Below are 24,453 nucleotides of genomic sequence, written 5' to 3'. Positions count from 1 at the left end.
ACTTTCCCTAACGGTGACATCTTGTAAAAACTATCATACAGTGTCACATGCAAGATATTGACATTGACAGAGTCAACATACAGAAGAGTTACAACCCCACAGGGATCCCTCTTGTTACTTTTTTTTTTTCTTTTTTAAATTAATTAATTTTAATTGGAGGCTAATTACTTTACAACATTTTAGTGGTTTTTGCCATACATTGACATGAATCAGCCATGGGTGTGCATGTGTCCCCCATCCTGAACCCCACTCCCACCTCCCTCCCTATCCCATCCCTGAGGGTCATCCCAGTTTACTGGCCCTGAGCACCCTGTCTCGTGCATCAAACCTGGACTGGTGATCTATTTCACATGTGAGAATATACATGTTTCAATGCTGTTCTCTCAAATCATCCTGCCCTTGCCTTCTCCCAGAGTCCAAAAGTCGGTTCTTTACATCTGTGTCTCTTTTGCTGTCTCACATATAGGGTCATCGTTACCATCCTTCTAAATTCCATATATATGCGTTAATATGCTAAGCTATATATTTCTAAACATGAAACCCTATTAAGTACAGCTTCTTCAAACAATGAAAAATATCTGAGAAAAAGAAAAAAATAAGGAAATCTGGATGTTAGTTATTTTTGCCAGTATTGTAAATAAACACACTTTGGAAAAGCAGTTTCCATTCCGTTATCATACTGTTAAGTTATTTTTCCACTAAGCTATCATTCTGTTAAGAATTTTTCTGTCTATGTTCATGAAGGATATTGGTCTGTAGCTTTCTCTTTTTTTTGGTAATTTTTTGGTTTGATTTTATTTTTAGTACTTTTCTGACCTTATAAAATGAGTTGGGAACTATTTCTTCATTTTTTATTTTTCTGAAGGAACTTGTAAGTTTGTCTAGGGTTGGCATTTGCTTTTCTTTAAGTATTTAATAAAACTCATTAGTGAAACCATCTGGGTCTGGAGGGTTTCTTTTTTTTTTAGTGTGAATGTTATGGAAAGGTGCTTGTTAACAAAGTTGATTTTGCTACTAGATAGAGCTATTCAGATTTTTTGTTTCAGCTTATATCTTTTGTTAAGTTGTATTTTTCAAGGAGTTTGTTTATTTCATCTAAGTTGACTAGGTTAGCATAAAGTTATATGTAATATTCTCATTTTAATGTCTGTAGGATCTGTAGTGATGTCCCCTGTTTTATTCTTGACATTAGTAATTTGTGTTCTCTTTCTAGGTTGGTGTACCTAAAGATTTTTTCATTTTGTTAATCTTTTCAAAGAATCAACTTTTGGTTTTGTCTATTTCCATTATTGTTTGCTTTTTATTTCATTGATTTCAGCTGTTTTTGTTGTTAATAGCCTTCTTTCTACTACTTATTTTTCATTACCTTGCTCTCTTTTTTTTCGTAGCTTTTTCAGATAGAACCATACGTTATTTATTTTAGGCCTTTCTTCTTAATATTAGTTAAAACTTTATATTAAATATTAAAACTACTTAATATTACTTAAAACTCCTCTAAGGTTTCATTGAGCTGTCCTGACAAATTTCAGTATACTGTATTTTCATTGTGATTCATTTGAAAAATATTTTCTAATTTCCTCTTTGATTTCTTCTTTGGTCCATGTATTTAGAAGATGTTACTTAATTTCCACTTTCTTCCCTAGATATCTTATTACTATGAGTTGTATTTTGGTCAGAGAACATATTCTTTACAATTGTAATCATTAACTTATTAACACGTTTTGTGGATCAGCATGGATCAGCATATGGTCTATTTTGATAAATGTACCATCTGCACTTGAAAAGAATATGCATTCTGTAGTTGCTGAGTATGGATGTTTAAATATTAGTTGAATGGAGATGATTGGTAGTGTTGTTCAGATAATCTGTTTCTTAGTGACAATTTCCAGTAGTGTTCTATCAGTTGCTGAGAGAGAAGCTTTTGTATCTTCAAGTATGATTGTAGAAATGTTTCTTTTCCCTTTAATTCTGTCAGATTGGGCATCATGCATTTTGAAGCTCTGTTACTAGGAATAAGCAAATTGTTATTATGCCTTTTGATGCGTTGACTCTTAGCATTTTGAAATGTCCCTGATTCTGGTAATACTCTTTGTCTTTAAGTCCACTTTATCTGCTTTTAACATCGCCTTTCCAGCTTTTGCCAACAAAGGTCCATATAGGCAAAGCTGTGGTTTTTCCAGTAGTCATGTGCAGATGTGAGAGTTGGACCATAAAGGAGGCTGAGCACCAAAGAATTGATGCTTTAGAAATGTGGTGCTGGAGAAGACTCTTGAGAGTCCCTTGGACTGCAAGGAGAGCAAACCAGTCAATGCTAAAGGAAATTAATCCTGAATATTCATTTGAAGGACTGATGCTGAAGTTCCAGTACTTTGGCCACCTGATGAGAAGAGCTGACTCACTGGAAAAGACCCTGATGCTGGGAAAGATAGAAGGCAGGAGGAGAAGGGGATGACAGAGGATGAGACGGTTAGAAGGCATCAGTGACTCGATTGACATGAGTTTGAGGAAACTCCGGGAGATAGTAAAGGACAGGGAAACCTGGTGTGCTGCAGTCCATGGGGTGCAAAGAGTTGGACACTACTTAGCAACAACTCCAGCCTTAGGGGCTTCCCAGGTGGTAAAGAATCCACCTGCTACTGCAGGAGACACAAGAGATGCACGTTTGATCCCTGGGTCAGGAAGATCCCCTGGAGGAGGATATGGGAACCACTCCAGTATTCTTGCCTGGGAAATCCCATAGACAGAGGAGCCTGGCGAGCCACAGTCCATGGGGTCACAAAGAGTCAGATGTGACTGAGCGACTAAGCACAGCACTGCAGCAGCTCCAGTCTTAGAAGCTTATTGTTTGTATAATATGTCTTATGCCATTTATTTACTTTTAATCTATTAAAGTGTAATTCTTGCAGATATCATATAGTTGGGTCTTGCCTTTTTATCTGTTTTAACAACCTCTGCCTTTTAATTGGAGAAGGCAATGGCAACCCACTCCAATGTTCTTGCCTGGAGAATCCCAGGGATGGGGGAGCCTGGTGGGCTGCCGTCTCTGGGGTCACACAGAGTCAGACACAACTGAAGCGACTTAGCAGCAGCAGCAGCAGCAGCAGCAGCCTTTTAATTGGATTGTTTAGTCCTTTAACATCAAAAGTAGTTATTGATAGAGTTGTAAGTAGGTTTACTATTTTACTGTTTGGTTTCTGCTTGTGCCTCTTCTTTTCTTCTGTTCTCATTTCCTGTGTTCTTTTGACTTAATATTTTTTGCAATCCCCTTCACAAAATTATTTATTTAGCTTTTTAACTGTATCCTTAATGCATTTTGTCTGTATGTATAATTGCTCTGCTAAGTCACTTCAGTCGTGTCTGACTCTGTGCGACCCCATAGACGGCAGCCCACCAGGCTCCCTGTCCCTGGGATTCTCCAGGCAAGAGCACTGGAGTGGGTTACCATTTCCTTCTCCAGTGCATGAAAGTGAAAAGTGAAAGTGAAGTCGCTCAGTCGTGCCCGACTCTTAGAGACCCCATGGACTGCAGCCCACCAGGCTCCTCTGTCCATGGGATTTTCCAGGCAAGAGTACTAGAGTGGGGTGCCATTGCCTTCTCTAGGAATTGCAAGTAGGCATCCTTGAACTCTACAAACTGCTTAGAGCTAATTCTACTTAGAACCTTGTACCACATCACATACATTGTGGAAACATTGCAACCACATTTCCAAATTGGTCCATTTGTGACCTCCTTCATCCTTTATGCTTTGATGTCAAATGTATTATATCTACATACATTATAAACTCCACATGGCAGTGTTGGAATTTTTGGACAATCAGGTTTATTTAATTTACTAGGGAGAAAGAAGTCTTTGATATTTACTCAGTATTTACCATTCCTGATGCTCTTCATTCTTTTTATTTTCTATTTTACCTTAAGCTGGGATTTTTGTGGTTTTCCCTGCACAGGTGTGTTTCACACAGAAGCCATATGTTTGAACTGAATGTATATCAGAATTTAAGGCCCCTCCTTTCTGACTCTGCTCTTTTCTCTCACTTTGCAGTGGCTTTGGTTACCTTGCACCTTGCCCAATGCTTCTTTAGGCCAGAAAGACTGCAGGTTTGTTTTTTTGTTTTTTTTTAAAGAATGGATTAGGCCAAAAGCTTCATAAAGTGGGTAACTCACTTAGTTCCATTCTTCCTTGTAATTGTTGATTCCTTTCCACAATCAACATGCTTTTTGGTCATTTTCCAGGGCTCTCAAATATTTATTTATAGTTGTAGTTGTTCTGTATAGGATTGGTCTGATTGAAGATAATTCAGCCTATACTGGAAGTAGAACCAGGACTTTTTAAGCTAAAAATGGTTGGAAAATATGGTGTGGTAATGTACAATCTTTGGAGAAGGAAGTGGCAACCCACTCCAGTGTTCTTGCCTGGAGAATCCCAGGGACGGAGGAGCCTGGCAGGCTACAGTTCATGGGGTCACAAGAGTTGGATACGACTTTGTGACTAGATCAATGTACAATCTTAAGAGTCTTCTTATTTTAAAATATTTAGAAAAAGAGAGAAATTATGATGCATGTAATGCACACGCACACTGAAACAGAAAGAACTAGTTTTTCTAACTCCAGTCCACTTAATACAACATTAGATTGGAGTACATTTGCATGTAAATGTACGTAGTTTACCATGTATCAGAAGAAAAAATTTAAGGTTAAGATATGTATGTAGGGATATAAAGCTTTGGGATTTATTATGATTATTTTCAAGGGGATTATATTAGCTCCCCTCACATTTTAAAATTGGTACAGACTGCTGAAATCTTGGGCTTATTTCATAGGTTGAGTTTTATTGTGTGTTATACACCTAATGTTTTTTCACTTCTGATATATATTTGTCTTCTTTCCGTTAATGTAGTAAAGAAGATAGAGTGTCAGTTTATGAGTCACAATTTTTGATGGATACTTTCCAATAAAATTTCCACTTTCTAGGAAATGTTCCTTTCCTGTTTCCTCTTGTTACTCCTTGGGTTCTTTATAATGCAGGAGGCAAAACTCTGTGCTTTGATTTTGCTTTAACCTCTGTGCCAGTGGTGTTCCTCCCTGCTGTGTCTCCTTTACTTTGTATTATTTTCTTTTTCTCTGTCTTTTAAAAAGAGTTATTTTTCATTACCTTCGATTTTTTAATCCTTGTAAGTACTTAGAAAGACAGATTAGTAATATTGCTTACATTATTTGATTTTTTCCCCCCTCATTACTTTTTACACATTATACATTTGCCTAGCTCTTATCCTTTCATCCTAGGAGTTGTAAAATATTTTAAAATACTTTGGAAAGATGGTAACAATAACCCTGTGTACGAGACAGCAAAAGAGACACTGATGTATAGAACAGTCTTATGGACTCTGTGAGAGAGGGAGAGGGTGGGAAGATTTGGGGAAATGGCATTGAAACATGTATAATATCATGTATGAAACGTGTCGCCAGTCCAGGTTTGATGCACGATACTGGATGCTTTGGGCTGGTGCACTGGGACGACCCAGAGGGATGGTATGGGGAGGGAGGAGGGAGGAGGGTTCAGGATGGGGAACACATGTATACCTGTGGCGGATTCATTTCGATATTTGGCAAAACTAATACAATATTGTAAAGTTTAAAAATAAAATAAAAAAAAATACTTTGCTCAGTATGTAGAGAATTTGAAGAAGTAAAAGCAAGGACTCTATATTATTCTCATTACATTGGGAAGGTCCTGCTTGTTGAATTTTTAGGTATTTCAAGATGTTCCAGTCAACTGACAAGGACTTCTCCTCACAGTGTCAGAACTGTAGTGATGATGAGAGTAATGCAACTAGGAAATAGTTCTGGTATGTAACCACTTTTGCATGTTTACTTCACCAGAAAACTCTGTGGAGTACAGTGGTATCTTATATTCCTTGTTAAAAGTTTGGGAAACTATTCGCATGCTTTCAAAGTAGATTTTCAGGTAATAGTACTAGTTAAAGATTATATTCTAAGCAGGTATAAAATACTGCAAAGTTTTAGGATATCTTTATTTCTTTACTGTCCTAGAAAAGGAAAAACAAAACGTAAACTTGCATTCTTAGAACTTTCTTAATAATCCAGTAATTGCCTAAACCCTAGGTTTTAGCACATTTCTTATTATAAAGTCATTATGTTACTATATGCTTTTTTAGTAAAATAACATTTACAAATATGCCATACTCCTTTTTATGTAGCTTATTGATGGAGATTCATTGGCTTTTCACTCTTTAAAAACTAAACTCTTCAGTTCTTATGTTGTCATAGATCATAAATAAATATTTTAGAAAATATATATCCAGTTTATAATGTATTTCTTTGGACACTTTGGTTATACTAGATCTTTATTGCAGAGCAACCTATGGTTTGGGTTCTTTTGTATAGTATAACAGTTAATTCTGTTGGATTGAATGAGGATAAAGAAGGTGGAATTCTCTGCCATTTTACTGTAACTTACTCTTATACAAATGATGAGTTGGTTATTGTTATGAGATAGATAGCATTTTTGTAATTGTTAATTTTTAGATTTAATGATGGCACTTGAATATACTTTGATATAATATATACTTGAGAAAACTTTCTGTGTTTATTATGACATATAAGTAATGTTATATTTGGTGAATCACACCCTACTCTCTGGGGTCATTTTGTTGTGTAAATGTTCTTTATTGTCCAGTAGTATAGCTTTCAAAACTCAAAATATTCAGTATATTATCAAGGGATATTAATTAGTCTCATTATCTTACAAAAACCCCAAAATAAGTGATTTGCCCAGGGATATAGGGTCATAGTAGGCCTGTAACTAAAGCTGAATTTGTTTTTCTAGCCTTGTAATTTAATCTATACCAAGAAATATTTCCTGTATGGATAACTTTGGTTCATTCACCTAAAGATAATTTATGAATAAACTCTGATGTTCTCTCATTTTTTAATTCTGCTAGTGTTTTCTTCATTCTAATAAAAAAGAAATCATGCTATAGTAACTAATTCTTGACCACACCCTCTCTTTCCCCTTCAGAAAAGTTGGAAGCTCAACCACCAACCCCAGGACAGCTGAGATATGGTAATGGTTCTATAATTATTTGTGCATCTGTCTTTTGGGCTTGAAATAACTATGTTATTCATTAATAGTACAGAAGGGTTAATAAATTAATTCATTCCAGATAAAATAGATTATCCTATTTATTATGCTAAAGCAAAAGGTTTGTAAACTTAGTTTAAAACATAATATTATGGAATTTCTAAGATTGTTAACCATGTCTATCAGTGTTTACATATTGTTACCATCTAGAGTTAGAATTATAGTAGAAGTTTTCTTAGTTCCCGGGAAAAAGGATATGTTTACTTCAGTTTGGATTTAAGTTGGATTATTTCAGAACTAGAATTTCTAAACTATTTTCTTTGGTGGAGAAAATGCTCTGACTTGTTTCTAATAATGAAGAAAGTAAAGTTCATTTTAAGCCACCCCAGAGAAGAACCTTATAATGCTGCTGGTCTGCTTTCTTTACTGTATTATGATTGGAATAACTGTTCAAGGGCCAACACCAAAGTAATGTAAAACAGTTTAGGGTCTTATTATAAAGACAATGGAAGAAGAGAAGTATTTAACAGTGCAGTGAATTTGAATGGTTGTAAATTAAAGCTAAATATTAGATATGGTTTACTAATAACTGCTGAGTTATAGAGTAATATTTTCCAAAGGAAACTGAAGAAATCACAAATTGGTAGTCTGTCATTATGTACTGGAGAGCAGACATATGATTAAAATTTAGTAGCTAGTTCCTTTTTTTCTCTCAGAGGTAGAATATAATTTATCTTAGAAATCAGTAGCTTTTCCCATGTATCAAAACAATTTAAGAATTCTTTAAGATTTTTCTTTCCTTGGTAATCTTTTCTGATACTTCTAGGCTGGATTAATATACTCTAAGTCCATAACACTGTATAATGCTATCACCATTTAGGGGCTCATATTGAAGTTAACTATATGGCTCTGTTATCGTTCCCAGACTTCTTGAGGGCTGGAATCAACTATCTCTGTATCTCAAGTGCCCAACGGAGTGTTCAGTACATGTTATGTAATTTTTTGAAATTTATATTTTTCCTTTGGGTTGAAAATAAATTTTTATTTATGGGATACATTTATTTACATCTAAACATCAAAACATGATATATTTTACAGTTGCAGGAAATTATTATAGCAATGTAGCAGCATGCTTTGGTTTTACTGACCAAGTTTCTACTAAGATAACTATTAGCTTAATCTTAGTTTTGTAATCTTGACATCTAATTTTAAGATGATTATAACTAGCTAGAGAAGGCAATGGCATCCCACTCCAGTACTCTTGCCTGGAAAATCCCGTGGACGGAGGAGCCTGGTGGGCTCCAGTCCATGGGGTCGCTAAGAGTCCGGCACGACTGAGTGACTTCACTTTCACTGTTCACTTTCCTTCGTGGGAGAAGGAAATGGCAACCCACTCCAGTGTTCTTGCCTGGAGAATCCCAGAGACAGGGGAGCCTGGTGGGCTGCCGTCTATGGGGTCGCACAGAGTCGGACACGACTGAAGCGACTTAGCTTAGCAGTATAACTAGCTAGTTTTAGACATGTCATCAGATTAACCCCAAAATGGATAATAATTCCAAAAGTTTCATATTTTACCATATTTACTTTTCAAAGATGATTGAGAAGGTGTTTGGGCATCTTCTCTCCATATATATATATATATCTAAGTAGTAGCTCTCTCTTCACTGTAAATGTTCCATATAGTGAACTATTAGAATTTCATTATACTCCTTTGACTTACCAATTTGTAGTATTTTTTGAAATTCTATATGTATTTTAGAAGCTGATTATTATAAAATTTTGAATGTCTGGTCATTAAGCACCTGGACCTAGGCAAAAAGTTGAAGAATTAAGACAGCCCTTTAATGAAGAAACCCTGTTTCACTAATGTCATTTGATTTTTTATTATCTTTTAAAACAATATACTTTATAATTAAAAAGATGCTGCTTTTTACCTGGGACATTCTTATGTGGTAGCAAGAACTTTGAAATGACCTAGAATATATACCATTTTCCCCCTTGCTTCTTAGTCTTTGATAGTGCTTGTGGGTAGAAATATTTCTTGTTTTACTGTTTATTAGCCTTCTCTTATTGGTGCAGAACTCAACCATAGTAGTATCAAATTTTCATAACTTCTAGATTATATTTTAATTGTACTTTCTGTGGACTTAACTGCATTAAAAGAAGAAAGATGTAAAGTCACTAAACACATAACTAACCAGTTGGTTTAAGGGACTATTTTTTGATGTGGTATAAAACTAAATGCTTTGATGCCTATTTTTAAAAAGCCCTCAGTTGAGTGGATGTTGACTATACCTTGGCAGATTTATAGAGTAATTAGAATAAAGTCTTAACTATGCTCAGCTTTTAATCTGTTTCACAGTCTTCCCTCAGTTGTCTTAGTTTGGAATTTTCTTCCTTTCCAAGGTAGATGTCCTCAACTTAATTAACTAATGTTTGTTGAGCATCTACTATGCACTAGGTATTCTGCAATGTGCTGAAGATGCAAATAGAAAAAAAGATGAAGCTAAATATATTTTTAAAATAGACATTAGCTCTTCCTAGTTACATTTCTGTTTTCTCAGGTCATCCAGATTATGTACAGATTATGTAGATAAGGTATGGTGTGCTTTTGGTAGGAAGAGGCCAAGTTACATTTTTATTTAAATCAAATATTGTTTGTTTTAGTTTGTGAAAGCAGTCAGGGATACTGATGTGTTGAGGAAGGAAAGAGGATTTTGAATCCAGATGTCTAATAAAAATGACGTAATCACATTTCCCTAACAGTGTTTAAAAAATTGTTTGATAAGTAAATGTGACCAGATAACTTCCCTGAAATTTGATTCAGGGAAGTTTGATTTTTTATTATTTCTAGTATGGAGATCAATTTTATGATATCAGTCTTTAGGTATAAGAGAGAAAAAGATTGATGTCAATAGATATTTAACAGGTAAAATATGGTACTCATAATATGTATTTATTTATTTGTTCTGTCATTAACTGTACGTAATTTGTACACGTGTGTGTGTTGCCAATAAGAAAACACAAAAGCCTACACAATTAATTTTACATGTTATGTGTTTTTTATTTTGTTTTTTCCCCATTATAGCTTCTACCAAGTATATAAACATAGCAGAAGCAGAGTCTTTTGGCTGTGGGAAATGGAAAGCAAATTCCAAAACTTAAAGCATATCTACTTATGAGACTTTAACCATATGATCTGTTTTTTGTCATTTTAAATTATAGAAATCTTAAAATATATTTTTCTGTTTTTGATGTTTTTCAGTATTCATCCACAATGCGATACCTTTCATAGGGTTTGGCTTTTTGGATAATGCAATTATGATTGTTGCAGTAAGTTCTTTCAACCCTTCTATTTTGAATTAATAAAGAAATGTGGTCTAAATTTTCCTTATAATTTATATATTATAGTTGTAAAGCTTTAGTTAACATAATGAATAAGACTATTTTTAGCTGTATTTCATGTTAATTAGATTGTAGCTCAATTTTAAGGCATTATATCTATTAATCATCAAGACTTTTGGTAAAGCATTGACAATAATAAACAGATATTTATTGAGTATATTATTCTGTTCTAGTTTCAACATTCTTATTAAATAAAAAAGTTTGTAAAATTTTCTGATGTTCTCTAATTTTATCAGCAGTTCTCATATGTGTATGTTATTAATTAGTTCCTTGTCCAGTTTTGCCATACAAAAAATATTTACAAGAGTGTTTTGATATTTAGTCTATCCATTTAACTCAAAGATGATTTAAGTTTCAATTCAGGATACTGTAAATGATAAGGCCTTCAGTCTTTGTTCCATCACAGTGTTAAAAATTCTCTTTTGCTGGAGTCATTTTCATTTAAGGTTGTTTCTTAAAGGTATTGTTTAATCGTAGGAATGGTCAATTGACCTTTCATACTCTTCTATGACATCTTTTGTCAATATATACCAATTTTGGGTCTAGATTATAAAGTCATGATGAAAATACACGTCCATCATTAGTCCACGAGGAAAATGCAGGTCTTCTGAAGCTGCCTAGTTCTGTATCCAGTTCTCCTCATTGACTCAAAGTTTTAAAAAGTCTAAAAATTATAAATATTGTGTAGGAAACTACTCAAAAAAAAAAAAAGGGGGGGTGATTTTAGGATTATCGAATATGAGGAAAAAATAGTTGAGAGATGCCAGGGTTTTTTTTTTTTAATTTGTCATTGTTTGTTTTGTTTTTTGTTTCAGTGTTTTGACGGTCACATATACTATAGGTGGGTAGAAATAGAATATTTGGTTTTAAAATAGGGATGAAAGTATAGTTTACATTGTATAGATTATAAAATTTGCTTGAAGACTATCTAAAATTGGTTCGCTCAAGAATGGTTTTCTTTGCTATATAGTCTTACTTTATGTCCAGATTGATGGGGATCAGATATCCAGAAATTCTAGCCGTTCAGCTGGTTGAGGAAACACAAGGTTTATACGTCAGGAAGGTATCTCGCTTGGTAAACAGTCATAGAAGATACTGTAGCATGCACATAATTTGAAAGTGATCAGCACCCATTGGATGGATAATTCTTGAGCAGAGTAGTCTGGTAAGAGCATCTAAAATATAATTTCAAAATGCTAGCTTTTTGGCTGATAATGATAATTTCCTAATATGTATACAAGAATCAAGTTGATTAATTTATATATCTGTGAATAAAAGAAACTTTTTCAACCATGTCATACTACCTTTTCTGAAGTAAACCTTTAGTAAGCCTTGAGTTGGTTAGATTATTTAAATTGTTAGTGTAAATGAAGTCTAATTTTATTTACTATTTATAGAAAAAAACACTATGATTAAATTATAAACTGTCATTTAAGACTTGGTGTATTCCTGAATAGATTGGATTAAAGCTTCTCTGTTACAATTTTACACTCAGTATTTTAATTCTGTATTGATAGCAGGTATCCCCTCATTCTAACATCTTAAAAATCTTTTTTTTTTTGCCTCAGTTGAGCAAACCTTAGATATTCAAATGATGAAAGGCTATCCTAAAGGGAAGTGTTGAGATGATATATTTTGCTTAAAGAGAGAGGGCAGGGAGATTTTGAAGAGGGAGCAGAATAGGGAAACTGGGTAGTTTCTTAGATCCTGAATAAGACCTTCACAGTATGGTCTTGGGGCTTCCCTGGTAGCTCAGCTGTTAAAGAAACTGCCTGCAGTACAGAAGATCCCTGTTTGATTCCTGGGTTGGAAAGATCCCCTGGAGAAGGGAATGGCTACCCACTCCAATATTCTGGCTTGGAGATTCCATGGACTGTATAGTCCACGGGGTCGCAAACAGTCAGACATGACTGAGTGACTTTCACTTTCATCAACTTTCAGTATGGTCTTACTATTTCTTTGAAATAAATATCTCAAGTAATTGATGTGTTGTGCTTAGTCGCTCATTTGTGCCCAACTCTATAACCCAATGGACTGCAGCCCGCCAGGCTCCTCTGTTCATGAGGATTCTCCAGGCAAGAATACTGGAGTGGGTTCCCATGCCCTCCTCCAAGGGATCTTCCCAAACCAGGGATTGAACCCTGGTCTCAATCAATGCAGGTAGATACTTTACCATCTGAACCACCAAGGAAGCCCAAGAATACTGGAGTGGGTAGCCTATCCCTTCTCCAGTGGGTCTTCCCAACCCAGGAATTGAACTGGAGTCTCCCACATTGCAGGCAGATTTTTTATCAGCTGAGCTACCAGGGAAGCCCCAAGAAACAGATATCTGTGTTTAAATACAGATACCAATTAAGACAGAACAACTACAGCCACATTCTAAAGTCAAATTATTGTAATGTTCCTATCTTGTGTTACTCAGGCCTGTGTCTTATTGTTAGTGTGACTAGAGTGGACTGTTTTTCTAGGCCTGAGATGATTGACTCTAACTCAGTAAAATTTGTTTTTCTGGTTTATGTTGAAATCCAGTTTCACAGACATCACCAATTTTTAATTTATATAGTACTGAAATAAGTATGTAAACTACTGGCTTAAAACTGATTAAGAGTAAAAGGTGTGTTAAAATAGCCTGTGATAATTGCAGAATAATTCAGAAACAGTTAAATTTTCCAGAGAGACTTTTTTAATAGACCGCTAAGACTAAAAATCTATAAATAATATAACTATAGAATCTATGAAAAGGAAAATAAGTGAACATTGTTATCTTAAGAATGTTTTTCACCTTTTTTTGTTAAACACTAATTGCCATTATAGGATAGCTGTGACTGTTTGAAGATAGTAAGTTAAGAAAACATTCTTTTTAATGTTTAATTTTTAACTGATTCTTTTTTTTGTATCGTGTCATTTGATATTTTTCCTGTTAGGTATACTCTCTTGATTGCTACCCTAATTGCGATCATGTAAACAAATTCCTATATAACTTCTCATAGTAGATTTGACCTTTATTCTTGGCTGCTGTTCATACTAAGCTTTTAATTTCATAGTTTTTTTTTAATTTTTGTGTTGTTGGATTGCTTATTATAACTTATATTTTAGTGAGTAGGGGGCAGAATTCTTCTTACAATTTAATTAGGATAGACTTGATTAGAATTCTAGAATAGATGAATAAGATTGAGGTGATGAACCAAGTACAACTTTAAGACAACTAGTACTAGGTTTATTTATAATTTCTACCCTACCTGTTAACATGAAATTTGATGTTAATATGGGGAAAAGGAAAAGAGGAGAGATTTTATTGCCTTCAAACCAACTTTGACTTTACATGAAGCCTTTCATGCTGTTAGAAGCATCTTCAGGTTTCTTAAATTCAACCAAGTGATTAAGCATGTAAATGCTTTATAAATACATGTGTTGGCAGACAGATTCATTTTAGGTAATTTCCAATGAGTCGTTGCTGTTAAAGGTGCTGTATTTATTTTTTGTACATTGTAGCTGTCGGGTGCTTCTCTCCTATATTAATACTCCACTGTTTTTTCATCCATGTATAAAGATATTTCTTTGTGCCTGTTTTCTTTTTCTTCAGAAATCTGTTTCTTTGCGTTCCTTTACAACCTTGTAACTTTAATGCCTGGGAGACCTTTACATCAGGCTATTTGGTCCATACTCTATAGGAATTATATTTGAAAGGAGTGGAATCAAAAGGCCTAGGGGAAGGAAAATTGAGGAAGTTAAATTTAACTTCTCTTCAGTTTTGTAAATAATTGAGTAATGCAATATAACTGTATACCAGATAAGGCATCTCTTTTGTTTTTCCTCAACAAATACTGAAATTTGTAGGGTGTTTTTTTTTCCCTCCACAAGTATCATTGGGATTTAAAAAATTTTTTTAGAAATTTTCAACCATCAATATTTAAGAGAACTTTTGAAAAGTCCATTTTTGGCAGCATTGCATAAGGGTTAGAACTGAATTAGCACAATAGATTCTAGGATTTCTTTTTTTTAATGTAGTAACCCATCAGAATCATTTAATCTTCAGTTCCGTATCTTTAAAAGTAGAAGTGAAAATATGAGCCCTTGTTTTCTTTAGAGGGAGTCTTAAACTCTCAATAAGTAAATTCAATGGAGCTTCATTTTTGCTGTATCTTTATTGTATTAAATGCTGTTGTTGCTTGTAAATGAATTATATAGTCTCATTATCTAGTGATTAAAGAGTTAAATGTTTTAAGGATAATTTTTGAAGTCTGATTTTTTGGGTCCTTAGAAACTGGTCTAGTCTTTTACATCTTTTATAAGGTAAATACCAATAGTATATAATTATATCATTCAGAATTTAAAATTTAGGTGAGTTGGTTATCTTTGTGTTCAAAAGCATTAAAGCACCTTTCCATAGTAGGAAAATATAAATTCTAGATTATTAATGATGAATTGTATTGTTCTGTGTGTTGCTATTTTTTATTTTTATGAAGGCTTAATTGTAATGAATAAAATATTGATGTTATTTCTGCATGAATGCATATATGTAATAAATAAGTGATTTGCTATAGTATATGCATATTTATGTATATTATATATATAAATTTGCTGTAATAAAATTGTTTTATCTGTTTTAATTAATGCTTTACTATTTTATAGCCACTTCAGTTTTAATTTGTAAGATTAATTTCTTTGTAATTGTTTTTCAGGGAACCCATATTGAATTGTCTATTGGAATTATTTTGGGAATTTCAACTATGGCAGGTATTTAATAATAGTAGTGTAATTATTCCATTGTCTGTATATTTATGAAACATTTTAGTAGGTTAAGTATAGAAGAGGATACTTCATTTGAATGAATTTATTCACTGAGATGTCTGTCATTAATAGTTTATCTCCTTAATCCTGTCCTTTAATTTTTAATTTGGTAAATGTAGTATGCATTTTTCTGAGAATGTTTGGGTACTTTATGTTAGTTAATGAGTAACAGTAATCTGCTATATTGATTGTGTTAAAAAATTTTTTTTCTCTTAATTCAGTGTTACCCTAAAACCTTCCTACCCATTTCTCTATCAAATTATGTATTTTCAAGCTGGGAAGAAAAATCAAGGAAGGAAACACAAGATCAAAAATCTGATTTAGTTCTGTCTCCTTCTTTCCCCACAAATACCACTCTACTCTTCATGATGGTGAAATTTGGGAACAATTCTGTGTTACATTACTATGGAACATGTGAAGTAGATGAGTAACGAAAGAGGCATTTCTCTCCTTGATTTTCTTGAATGTCATTAGCTGTACTTTACTCTTTAACTTTCAAGTATCCAAATTCCCTTAAATATTGTCTGAAAGTTGAACTACAGAATGTTATGCAAATTTTTTAATATTGAAACCAAAATGAAAACTGGCTGCCACATCAGAAAAAAAAAAACTACTAATTGATGGAGGTAGAAGACTATAATCTCAGATCTCTATTTTGAGATCTTGAAATTCAGAGCTATCCAATGAGTTACTTTGGATATAGTCATTGTAGCTTAGAAAGGTGGTAACTCTTCCAGACCAGTGCTTTATTGATTACCTGGTGATCTACTATAGTGATTTTTCTGACTTTTATGTAGTAATTCACTTGTCCATTTTTCATTTTTTTAGCTGCTGCTTTGGGAAACCTTGTGTCAGATTTAGCTGGTCTTGGGTAGGTTCACTTGTGCATGTGTATACTTACTCTCTATTCTCCATTTTCCTTTAATTGGGAAGGATTTTGAAAAGGGACATTTATTTTTGCATGTGTGTTTTAGAACTAAATTTTTAAAATTAATGTTTCTAAATCAGCAGCACTAAATGTTTGGTGTACATCAAATATAGATGCCTAGCTCACATCTCAGTCTTGCAGAATTAGTGTCTCTAGGGATGGGGCCCTGACATTTGAGTTTAAGAATCTTCTCAAGCAATTCTGATATGTGTAAATTTTTTTCTAAAACTACCGTAAGGTAAGCAGAGTTGAATTTTTCATGTCCCGAAATGTTTATATGTATTTTATAAATATTTCTAGGGATGAGACAGGACTAAAAGTAAGAAACCCTATCATTATTTCATACCCCACCCCGTCCTCCCACTAAGTCCAAAGATAAGAAATATGGCTCAAATGTGAGGACACTGACTGGGCATGTTTTCTAGAGAGAGGAATTTTCAAAGCGAATAATGGCCAAAGCATACATGGACTTGGCTAATTTTTGCTCTTTTTATTCCATGTGGCAAGAAGGAATGATGAAACAAACTGAGGGCGCCTACTCAGAAAAGGCCAGCTTTCTCTCTTTCTGTTTTTACATTTTCTCTTCTAAGCAGCAGATGGCCTGGGCTGCTTCCTGAGCTTGGGGAAACCTAGGAAGTATGAATTAGACAGAGTTGGCATTAATTATTGTGATAAACATACTCTATCTTGCTCAGTCTTTGGTTCTGTTTCTTCCTTCTTTTTTTTTTGGTTCATTTTGATGGTAAGTTTTGAGATTTGAATTTGGGTCTAGGAGCAGTCTACTTAGCCCTATAATCTAGGGAAAGGCAGCTTTATACATGATCTAACTCTGTATATTAGACATCTGCACTTGAGTATGGGGCCACAGCTACTGTTCAAAACACAGTTTCTTTGTTCTGGGCCAAAGCAGAAATTTTGTAACCTGGAATTTCTGATGTAAACCTGTAGTGATATTATCTCTTAAACATTCCATTTCCCAGTTTCCAACATTAAGGTTTATAATGATAATATTATAGATTTGTTGGGACTCTTCCACCTAAGAACTATCTCTCCTCTGCCTTAAAATACCATTATGTAGTAAATACCACATTTTATCAGTCTTAGTTGCATAGGTTTTTAGAACTTAACATATCTAATGTTGGGATCCATCTTATAATTGATGGTATGCATAATTTAATTGGCAAATTTTTTTCTTTATTCCAGTTCTTTAAGTAAGACTGTATCCAATAAGCAATGGCCACTTAGAAGATACTTGAAATTGCCCTGAAAATTATAGGCTGTTTTTCTTAGTATATCAGTCTGATAAATTTTAAGAAAACTTTTTTTCTGGTGACAGTTATTAAATTATATGTTAAAGTGCTTTGCTTTTGAATTTGGAATAAATGCATTAATTGTAATTGTAAAATTTTTATATACCTTAAATTGTTCTTTTTAAAGTAATGGTAGAGAGTAATTACTCTTAAGTCAGTTAATTTACCTGTGTATTAAATATGTCAGTCTGGAAAATTTTAAACCAAATATATGTATATACAATAAAGATGAAAATTGTAAAAGAAAGTTTACACCATTTCTGGAGTATACAGATATAAAATTATCTTTGTTATAGTCATGAGTTTTTCATATGTGAGAACATAGTTTTTCGTATGTGTCTCTTTAAAAACTTATATTCTGTCCTCTTTTTTTTTTTTTTTTTGATTTTTAAAAAATTTATTTTAATTGGAGGCTAATTACTTTACAATATTTTAGTGGTTTTTGCCATACATTGACATGAATCAGCCATGGGTGTGCATGTGTTCCCCATCCTGAACCCTCCTCCCACCTCCCTCCCCATCCCATCCCTCAGGGTCATACCAGTGCACCAGCCCTGAGCACCCTGTCTCATGCATCAAACCTGGACTGGCGATCTGTTTCACATATGATGAGATACATGTTTCAATGCTATTCTCTCAAATCATCCCACCCTTGCCTTCTCCCACAGAGTCCAAAAGTCTGTTCTTTACATCTGTGTCTCTTTTGCTGACTCGCATATAGGGTTGGATGGCATCACCAACTCAATGGACATGGGTGTGGGTGGACTCCAGGAGTTGGTGATGGACAGGGAGGCCTGGCGTGCTGCAGTCCATGGGGTCGCAAAGAGTTGGACACGACTAAGCGACTGAACTGAACTGATATAGGATCATCGTTACCATCTTTCTAAATTCCATATATATGCGTTAATATACTGTATTGGTGTTTTTCTTTCTGACTTACTTGTCCTCTTGTATTTTTAAAGACTTGCAGGCTATGTTGAAGCTTTGGCTTCCAGGTTAGGCCTATCAATTCCTGATCTCTCACCAAAGCAAGTTGACATGTGGCAAACACGTGTTAGTTCACATTTGGTGAGTACTTTGTGTGGTTTATGATAATGAATTTGGGTAGCCAGAACAAGACACTGTATATAATTCAGTCCCTTGAGAAATTTGAGATTAAAACTGAGTGGAGTTTTTAACAAAAACTGTCCAAACCTTAGTAGGTTTCAGAAAAACTAATCATTGACTTTTTTTGTAGGCATACTTGAAAAAGATTTTTGAAAAAATCTTTATATGATTCAGTTACTGTTGAGGAGTATCAGTTATGTGCTGAGACTGAAGGACATAAAATGAGTAATAAACTATAGTTCTTTTTGAGGATTGTATAGGTAAAGAATCAGACATATTAAACAAATTATAATTTAGTGTGACATATTCAGTAATAGAAATAGTACACTGGATATAGCAGAAGCACCAGGAGAAGAAATAACTCTTTGTGGAAAGAAATTTCTTTTAGCGGGGAGATTTCTTGGTGCATATTAGATCTAAGCTTATTTTTAAATTATTGATGAAACATTTATTAGGTGGGAGAGAGAATTCCAAGTATATTGATTAGCAAGTAGAAACGTATGATGATAACTAACTGGAAGTTCCTGGTGGAGAGAGGGACTGCATCTGACTAATCTCTGTCTCCCTGGTACCTACCATAGAGTTTGGTACTTTGTAGATTCTCAATAAATGTCTGTATGAAGATGTAAAACTTAATTGATAAGTATTTTAACCTTAATAGTCATCATAGGAATGCAACATTTAAAAATCATTTATAAAAATTAAATAAATTTTTCATAATATAGGTGAGGTCACAGAAAAATTCTGTGTATGTAGACATATAAATATATTGCAGTGGGTATAAACATATATTTGCAGTTTTGTCTAGAATAGACAGCAAACCAGTATAATTATGCACAGATATTCATCTTATTTGATTTTTAAATAAATCATTGAGGAAGAACTATACACCGAAATGTTTATTGTTCTATCACTGACAGTAGTGATGATTTTTAATGGTAAGAAGAGCTTTTACATTTATTATAGGCCCATCAATTCAGTGGAATTTAGAAGTTTTTGTATTAAGTTTATGAAACAGTTTGAAAAAGAGTTTATTATAACATATATGACTGGTGGGGGGCAGGAGGAAAGCAGTAAACAAAGTTATGTTTACATAATGATTAGACCTACATTCATAATTAGGTGTACATGGGGATAAATACTGAAAAGGAATATGTACAAAGGACAGCAAATCCAAATATATTGAGAGTACTGGGTGAGATTTTTCATTCCTTTCTATCTTCTGACTTTAAAATGTATGTACATTTTTAAGGTATTTTCTTTTTGAAAACTTCTCTAATGTTATTTTTATGACAATTTGAAAAAATTTTTAAATTTTTTTCCTGATTGCCTTGAACTTTACATATTATTTGTTCTAGAACCTTTTTGTACGTTATTTTTTAATTTGTTAGTATGATCAAAAGAAATATAGTAACAGTTGAATTATATAGTACATAGTAATTTTTATCATAGATACTTAAGCAGAGGTTCCTCTTACAGGGATAAAATAACTTTGAAAAAATGTTTTCTTTTGTTTCCGTAGGGTAAAGCTGTCGGGGTGACTATTGGCTGCATTCTAGGAATGTTCCCTTTGATCTTCTTTGGAGGAGGTGAAGATGATGAAAAACTGGAAAAGAAAAATTAACTCACATAGAATACCTTTAAAAAGATGTAAACTAATGTACCTCAGTTATCAAATATGCTGTCAACAGCATTTAGGAATTAAGACAGTAACAGTGTATAGATAACGGGATCAAATAATTCAGCATGTATTATGGAAAACACTAACTTATTGTGGCTTGGTTTTCTTAGGACATCTTTTTAAAAAAATTTTTTGTGTAAATTGGTAAAATGCTTTTTCATCAATGGCAGTCAACATTTTACCTTTTCTTTTTCTTTATATACCAAAATACCGTTTAAGTATCAATTGTTGATGTACTGTGCTAACTTGAGATTTGCCTGTTTGTTACTTACCATGTGTACACGCATGAAAGCATTTTCTGTCGTTGTTGTCCCCTACAGTTACAATTCAACCTTAAAATTTTTTCCAAATTACTTAAGATGTTTAATATCAGTTGAATATTTCTTTTTTACTCTTTTTGGCAACATCAATTTTGTACTGTTTCACAGTAAACATTTACAATCATATAGTTTCAGTCATTTTTTAAAAACTCTCCTATCTATTCAAAATGAAGTACTTATCACTCATTTTAATTTTCTGACCTCTTAGTCTCAAGAGCCAGAGATTAATTAGGATGAACAATTATTTTTAGTCTGCCTACTACATAAGAACATATATGTTAAGAACTGCATTATTTTGAGTTGGTTTTTATACTTTTATTTTCTCAACTATGAATAATTACCTAGTGATTTTTGACTCCTATTGGAAAGAAAGTCATTAGAATGCTTTTAATGGGGATTGTGGGATTTAGGTCAACTAAGAGGTTTCGCATGACAGTTGGAAAGTTACAAGGCTAAAAAAATGTTTTTTTCACAGAAGTATAAAATGGAAACTGTTAAGAAGGTCTATGGTATGACTGGTGACGTTGAGGTGATGTTCGTAAGGTTAATAAGTACAAATAATATTGTTTGGGAATGCTCCTCCCCTCCAAATGTTGTCTCCTTATCTGAGTTGAATGAATTTGAATCCTAATGTTATATCTTCTTTAGCAGATTTTATTTCTGGATAACTTCTTTTGAGGTGAAAAATAAATATTTGGTATTTTACTTTTTGCTATATATATATATAGCCTAGTAATCGAAAGATGTATGAGGAGAAATTCTTTCTCCCATTTTTTGTTCCCTTTCTTTTTTTGTGGCGTTTAAATCATATTCTAGATTGAAGTTCCTTATGTCCAGTCTTGTGTATCTGACTTAAGTGTAGCTAGAATTCACATCTATACTTGTGAGTCATAAATTTTAATTTTATGAACCTGTAAAGTTTGTTAGCATGTGATCTGTTATACATGCTAAAAAATTATTCTTAATTATAAGAGTACTTAAATGTATCACAGAGGAGAAAAACAAATTAAAATGACTATTTGGGCCGCTGAAACTATTTACTTTGTTAAATAGATGAAAAAGAAGGGAAACTTAAAGATGGCTGTATTTACAGCTACCTTATTTTAAAGTTTTATTTGCACATTTACTTTGAATTCTTATTTTCAGAGGAGCTGGTTTCTCTCAGAAGACTGTTTGTGATAAATTCTTTTCTGTTTACTTCCAAATTATTTTAGAGCTATCCTGTAATCATAGATTTTTGAGGGAAAAATAGATCATATGCTATAAAAATAAATATATAACATTCTTCTTATGTACAAATAATGTGACAGTCTCGTTTGATCAAATTAAAATTATAAAACTTAACATCTTAAATAGAATTGTGGTTTGTATCTTCCACATAACAGCACAGACACCAAAATTTGTTTTTTTTTTAATTTCAGATGATAGGATTAGAGTGATTATTTAAAAAAATTTTTTTGGTAAATGTTTAAGTGCTTTTGTGCCTAACTTATATTGCCAGCCCTTTTTGTTCTCTAAAAATATATGTTTTTGTGGTGCTTAAATTTTCTTTTTATTAAGTCTTAGATGCAGAAACCTTGCCTGTGAGTTTAGAAAGGGCTTTTGATTTTACTTTTTTTTTTTTCTGCTCATGAAAATAACAGTCCTACCGAATCTTTTAGTTTAACTGAGCATCTGTAGAATTATTTAAGATTTCAAAATATGGAATATATAACCTTCATATTGAAAAGTGCTTTAATTTATGGTCACAATACAATTTGCATAATTCAGGTAATTAGTTTAAAAGAATGGAGCCCTTTCATCCTTAACCTAAGGTACACGTTTTTTTCTAGTATGGTGCTTTGCACAAAGTGACGTCTGAAAAATGGTTCCCTTTAAGATAATGACTTCATATAATCATTGTTTAATGTTACTTGTCATGGAGAATGTTATTTCAGGTTGAAACTGGAATTCTTATTTCTCACATTAAGTATTTCTTTATTGGGAGCAACTATAACTATGGTTAAATGCAACATGAGCTGCGTCAATACTGTTCATTTGAAGTCATGTTGTCCGTGTATTATGATTTGTTGACTTATTTATGCATGTAAACTGGGTGCATTTTGTTGCCACTGTATGTTAAATGGTGACCAATGTTTTTACAAAGGAATTGAACAAAGAAAAATACCTTTTAAGAAATTTTGGAATGTGGTTTTGATTTTGAAATTTGATTTTCTTTCTAATCTCAGAAAATCCTGGTTATTCTGTAGCTTAAAGGAAATAGTATAAATAAATGCAGATTTGTTACAGGGTTCTGCCAGTGTCACTGAGACAGTAAAATGGAACTATTTACTGTTTCCCTGAAGTCCACACTTGAGATACATTATAGATTATGAGAGCAGGATGACCCCATATTGAGACAATTTGACCTTTAATAGGATGTCAAAAAAACTTTAGATAGATTGACATAAATTACACTGATGGCTATTTATTTACAGCAGAGATATCCAGGCCTTCTATATAAGAATGCATCATTTACTTTACTCATTTTCTCTAGAAAATGAATTTTGAAGGTAATAAAAATTTATCTTTTATACCAAAAACTTGTGCAAACCATTTTGAAGTAAATTTTCCCAGTTTTAGAATTATAGTTTCTTGCCATTTTAAGAGTGTATTAAATGTAATATAATCTTTTTACATTAATATTAAATATAATCTTTTCTTGAACAATTGGGATCTTACCTAGGATGCAATAGTGGGTTAGTATAAGGGGTCAGTCATTGTAATACACTGCATTAATAGAACAAAGCAGAAAATGCCACATGATCATCTCAATTCTTGCAGAAAAGTGATTTGACAAAATACATCTTTTTTTGTGAAAAAAACAATCAGAAAACTAGGTATATATCTGGTTTTTATAGCTTTTTCATTTTCCCCCCATTTTTTGCTGCTCTCTCTTCTGACAATTGCTCTCTCTCTAATTTGCTGTTTTTTGGCTGTGTGGACTTAGAAACTTGATAGTCAGTCTTACCATAAATTATTTGAGAAATATTAGAAAATAGGCTATGGAGCCTAAGTGAGATGATGATGGCAGTGGTGGTGATGATAAATATAATGTTAGTTCCCTTTTGTTAAGCACTTACTGGTTGCTTTGTACTGTAGTATTTTACACACATTATCACACTTAATCTCTGTAATAGCAATGTCAAGTTGGTACTGTTATTATCCTTATTTCATATTGAGCAAATGGAGACGTGGAGAGGTTAGTTTGCACAGGACGTCACTATTAATAGGTGGACTGAAGTCTGGCTTTGTCCAAGCATGCAGTCTGTGTTCTTAACTACTTACTATGCAGGCGGGACAGCAGTTGCATGGACTCTGTAATGGCTGTTCTCTGCTCAGGCTTCTTTTTGCCTGTGTGTTTATGGAGTTATTTTCTCACTTATAACTTAAAGGAATTGTACTAAAACTCTCCAAATTCATTTAACAAATCTTTTGTTTTTGACTGTATATTATATACTGGGAACTGTTCAAATCTCTGAATGAACAGCCAGAACATCTATATATCCTTAGGAAACTTATTCTGTAGGGGAGCGGAAGTGAGGGAGGAGAATACAGGAAAGCAGTTGTACCCTTAAATAAGTGGTGATAAGTTCTTTAGTAATAAATGAAACGAGAAGGATAGAAAGTACCGGTGGTCATATGTAGGGGGTTATTTTTATACAGAGTGGTCAGGGAGCACCTGAAAGAAGTAAGAAATAAACAATACATTTATCAGGGAAGAGGAGGTATTATGCTAGGTTCTAGAAAGTTGATGTTTAGAGAATCTC

The 24,453-nt window shown here is 33.3% G+C and overlaps 1 protein-coding gene across 5 annotated transcripts in view; it reads left to right on the top strand.

The window, feature by feature from the left end:
* The window catches only part of TMEM65 (transmembrane protein 65), a 47,801-nt gene extending 24,979 nt beyond the window's left edge, over positions 1 to 22,822 (top strand). The window contains exons 2-9 of one of the 5 annotated variants that reach the window (XR_015140927.1): positions 5,751 to 5,846; positions 7,040 to 7,084; positions 10,368 to 10,435; positions 11,323 to 11,348; positions 15,190 to 15,244; positions 16,127 to 16,169; positions 18,499 to 18,604; positions 20,166 to 22,822. Coding sequence is in view for 3 of the 5 variants with exons in the window: in XM_086337108.1 (XP_086193234.1) it covers positions 5,751 to 5,846; positions 7,040 to 7,084; positions 10,368 to 10,435; positions 15,190 to 15,244; positions 16,127 to 16,169; positions 18,499 to 18,604; positions 20,166 to 20,267 (515 nt within the window). In the remaining 2 variants the exon portion in view is untranslated. Of the gene's footprint in view, positions 1 to 4,045; positions 4,099 to 5,750; positions 5,847 to 7,039; positions 7,085 to 10,367; positions 10,436 to 11,322; positions 11,349 to 15,189; positions 15,245 to 16,126; positions 16,170 to 18,498; positions 18,605 to 20,165 lie in introns of those variants that run through there. The other 4 variants (XM_086337110.1, XR_015140928.1, XM_086337108.1 and 1 more) reach the window with 4 other exon arrangements.
* The last annotated feature ends 1,631 nt before the right edge of the window (positions 22,823 to 24,453 follow it).

Source organism: Bos grunniens, chromosome 14 (assembly GCF_055505025.1).
Source record: "Bos grunniens cultivar Pamir isolate PY7600 chromosome 14, Bosgru_T2T1.0, whole genome shotgun sequence".
In the NCBI taxonomy this organism is placed as follows: domain Eukaryota; kingdom Metazoa; phylum Chordata; class Mammalia; order Artiodactyla; family Bovidae; genus Bos; species Bos grunniens.
The sequence above is the reverse complement of the archived record's forward strand: the minus strand, read 5'-3'. Positions and strand labels throughout refer to the sequence as shown.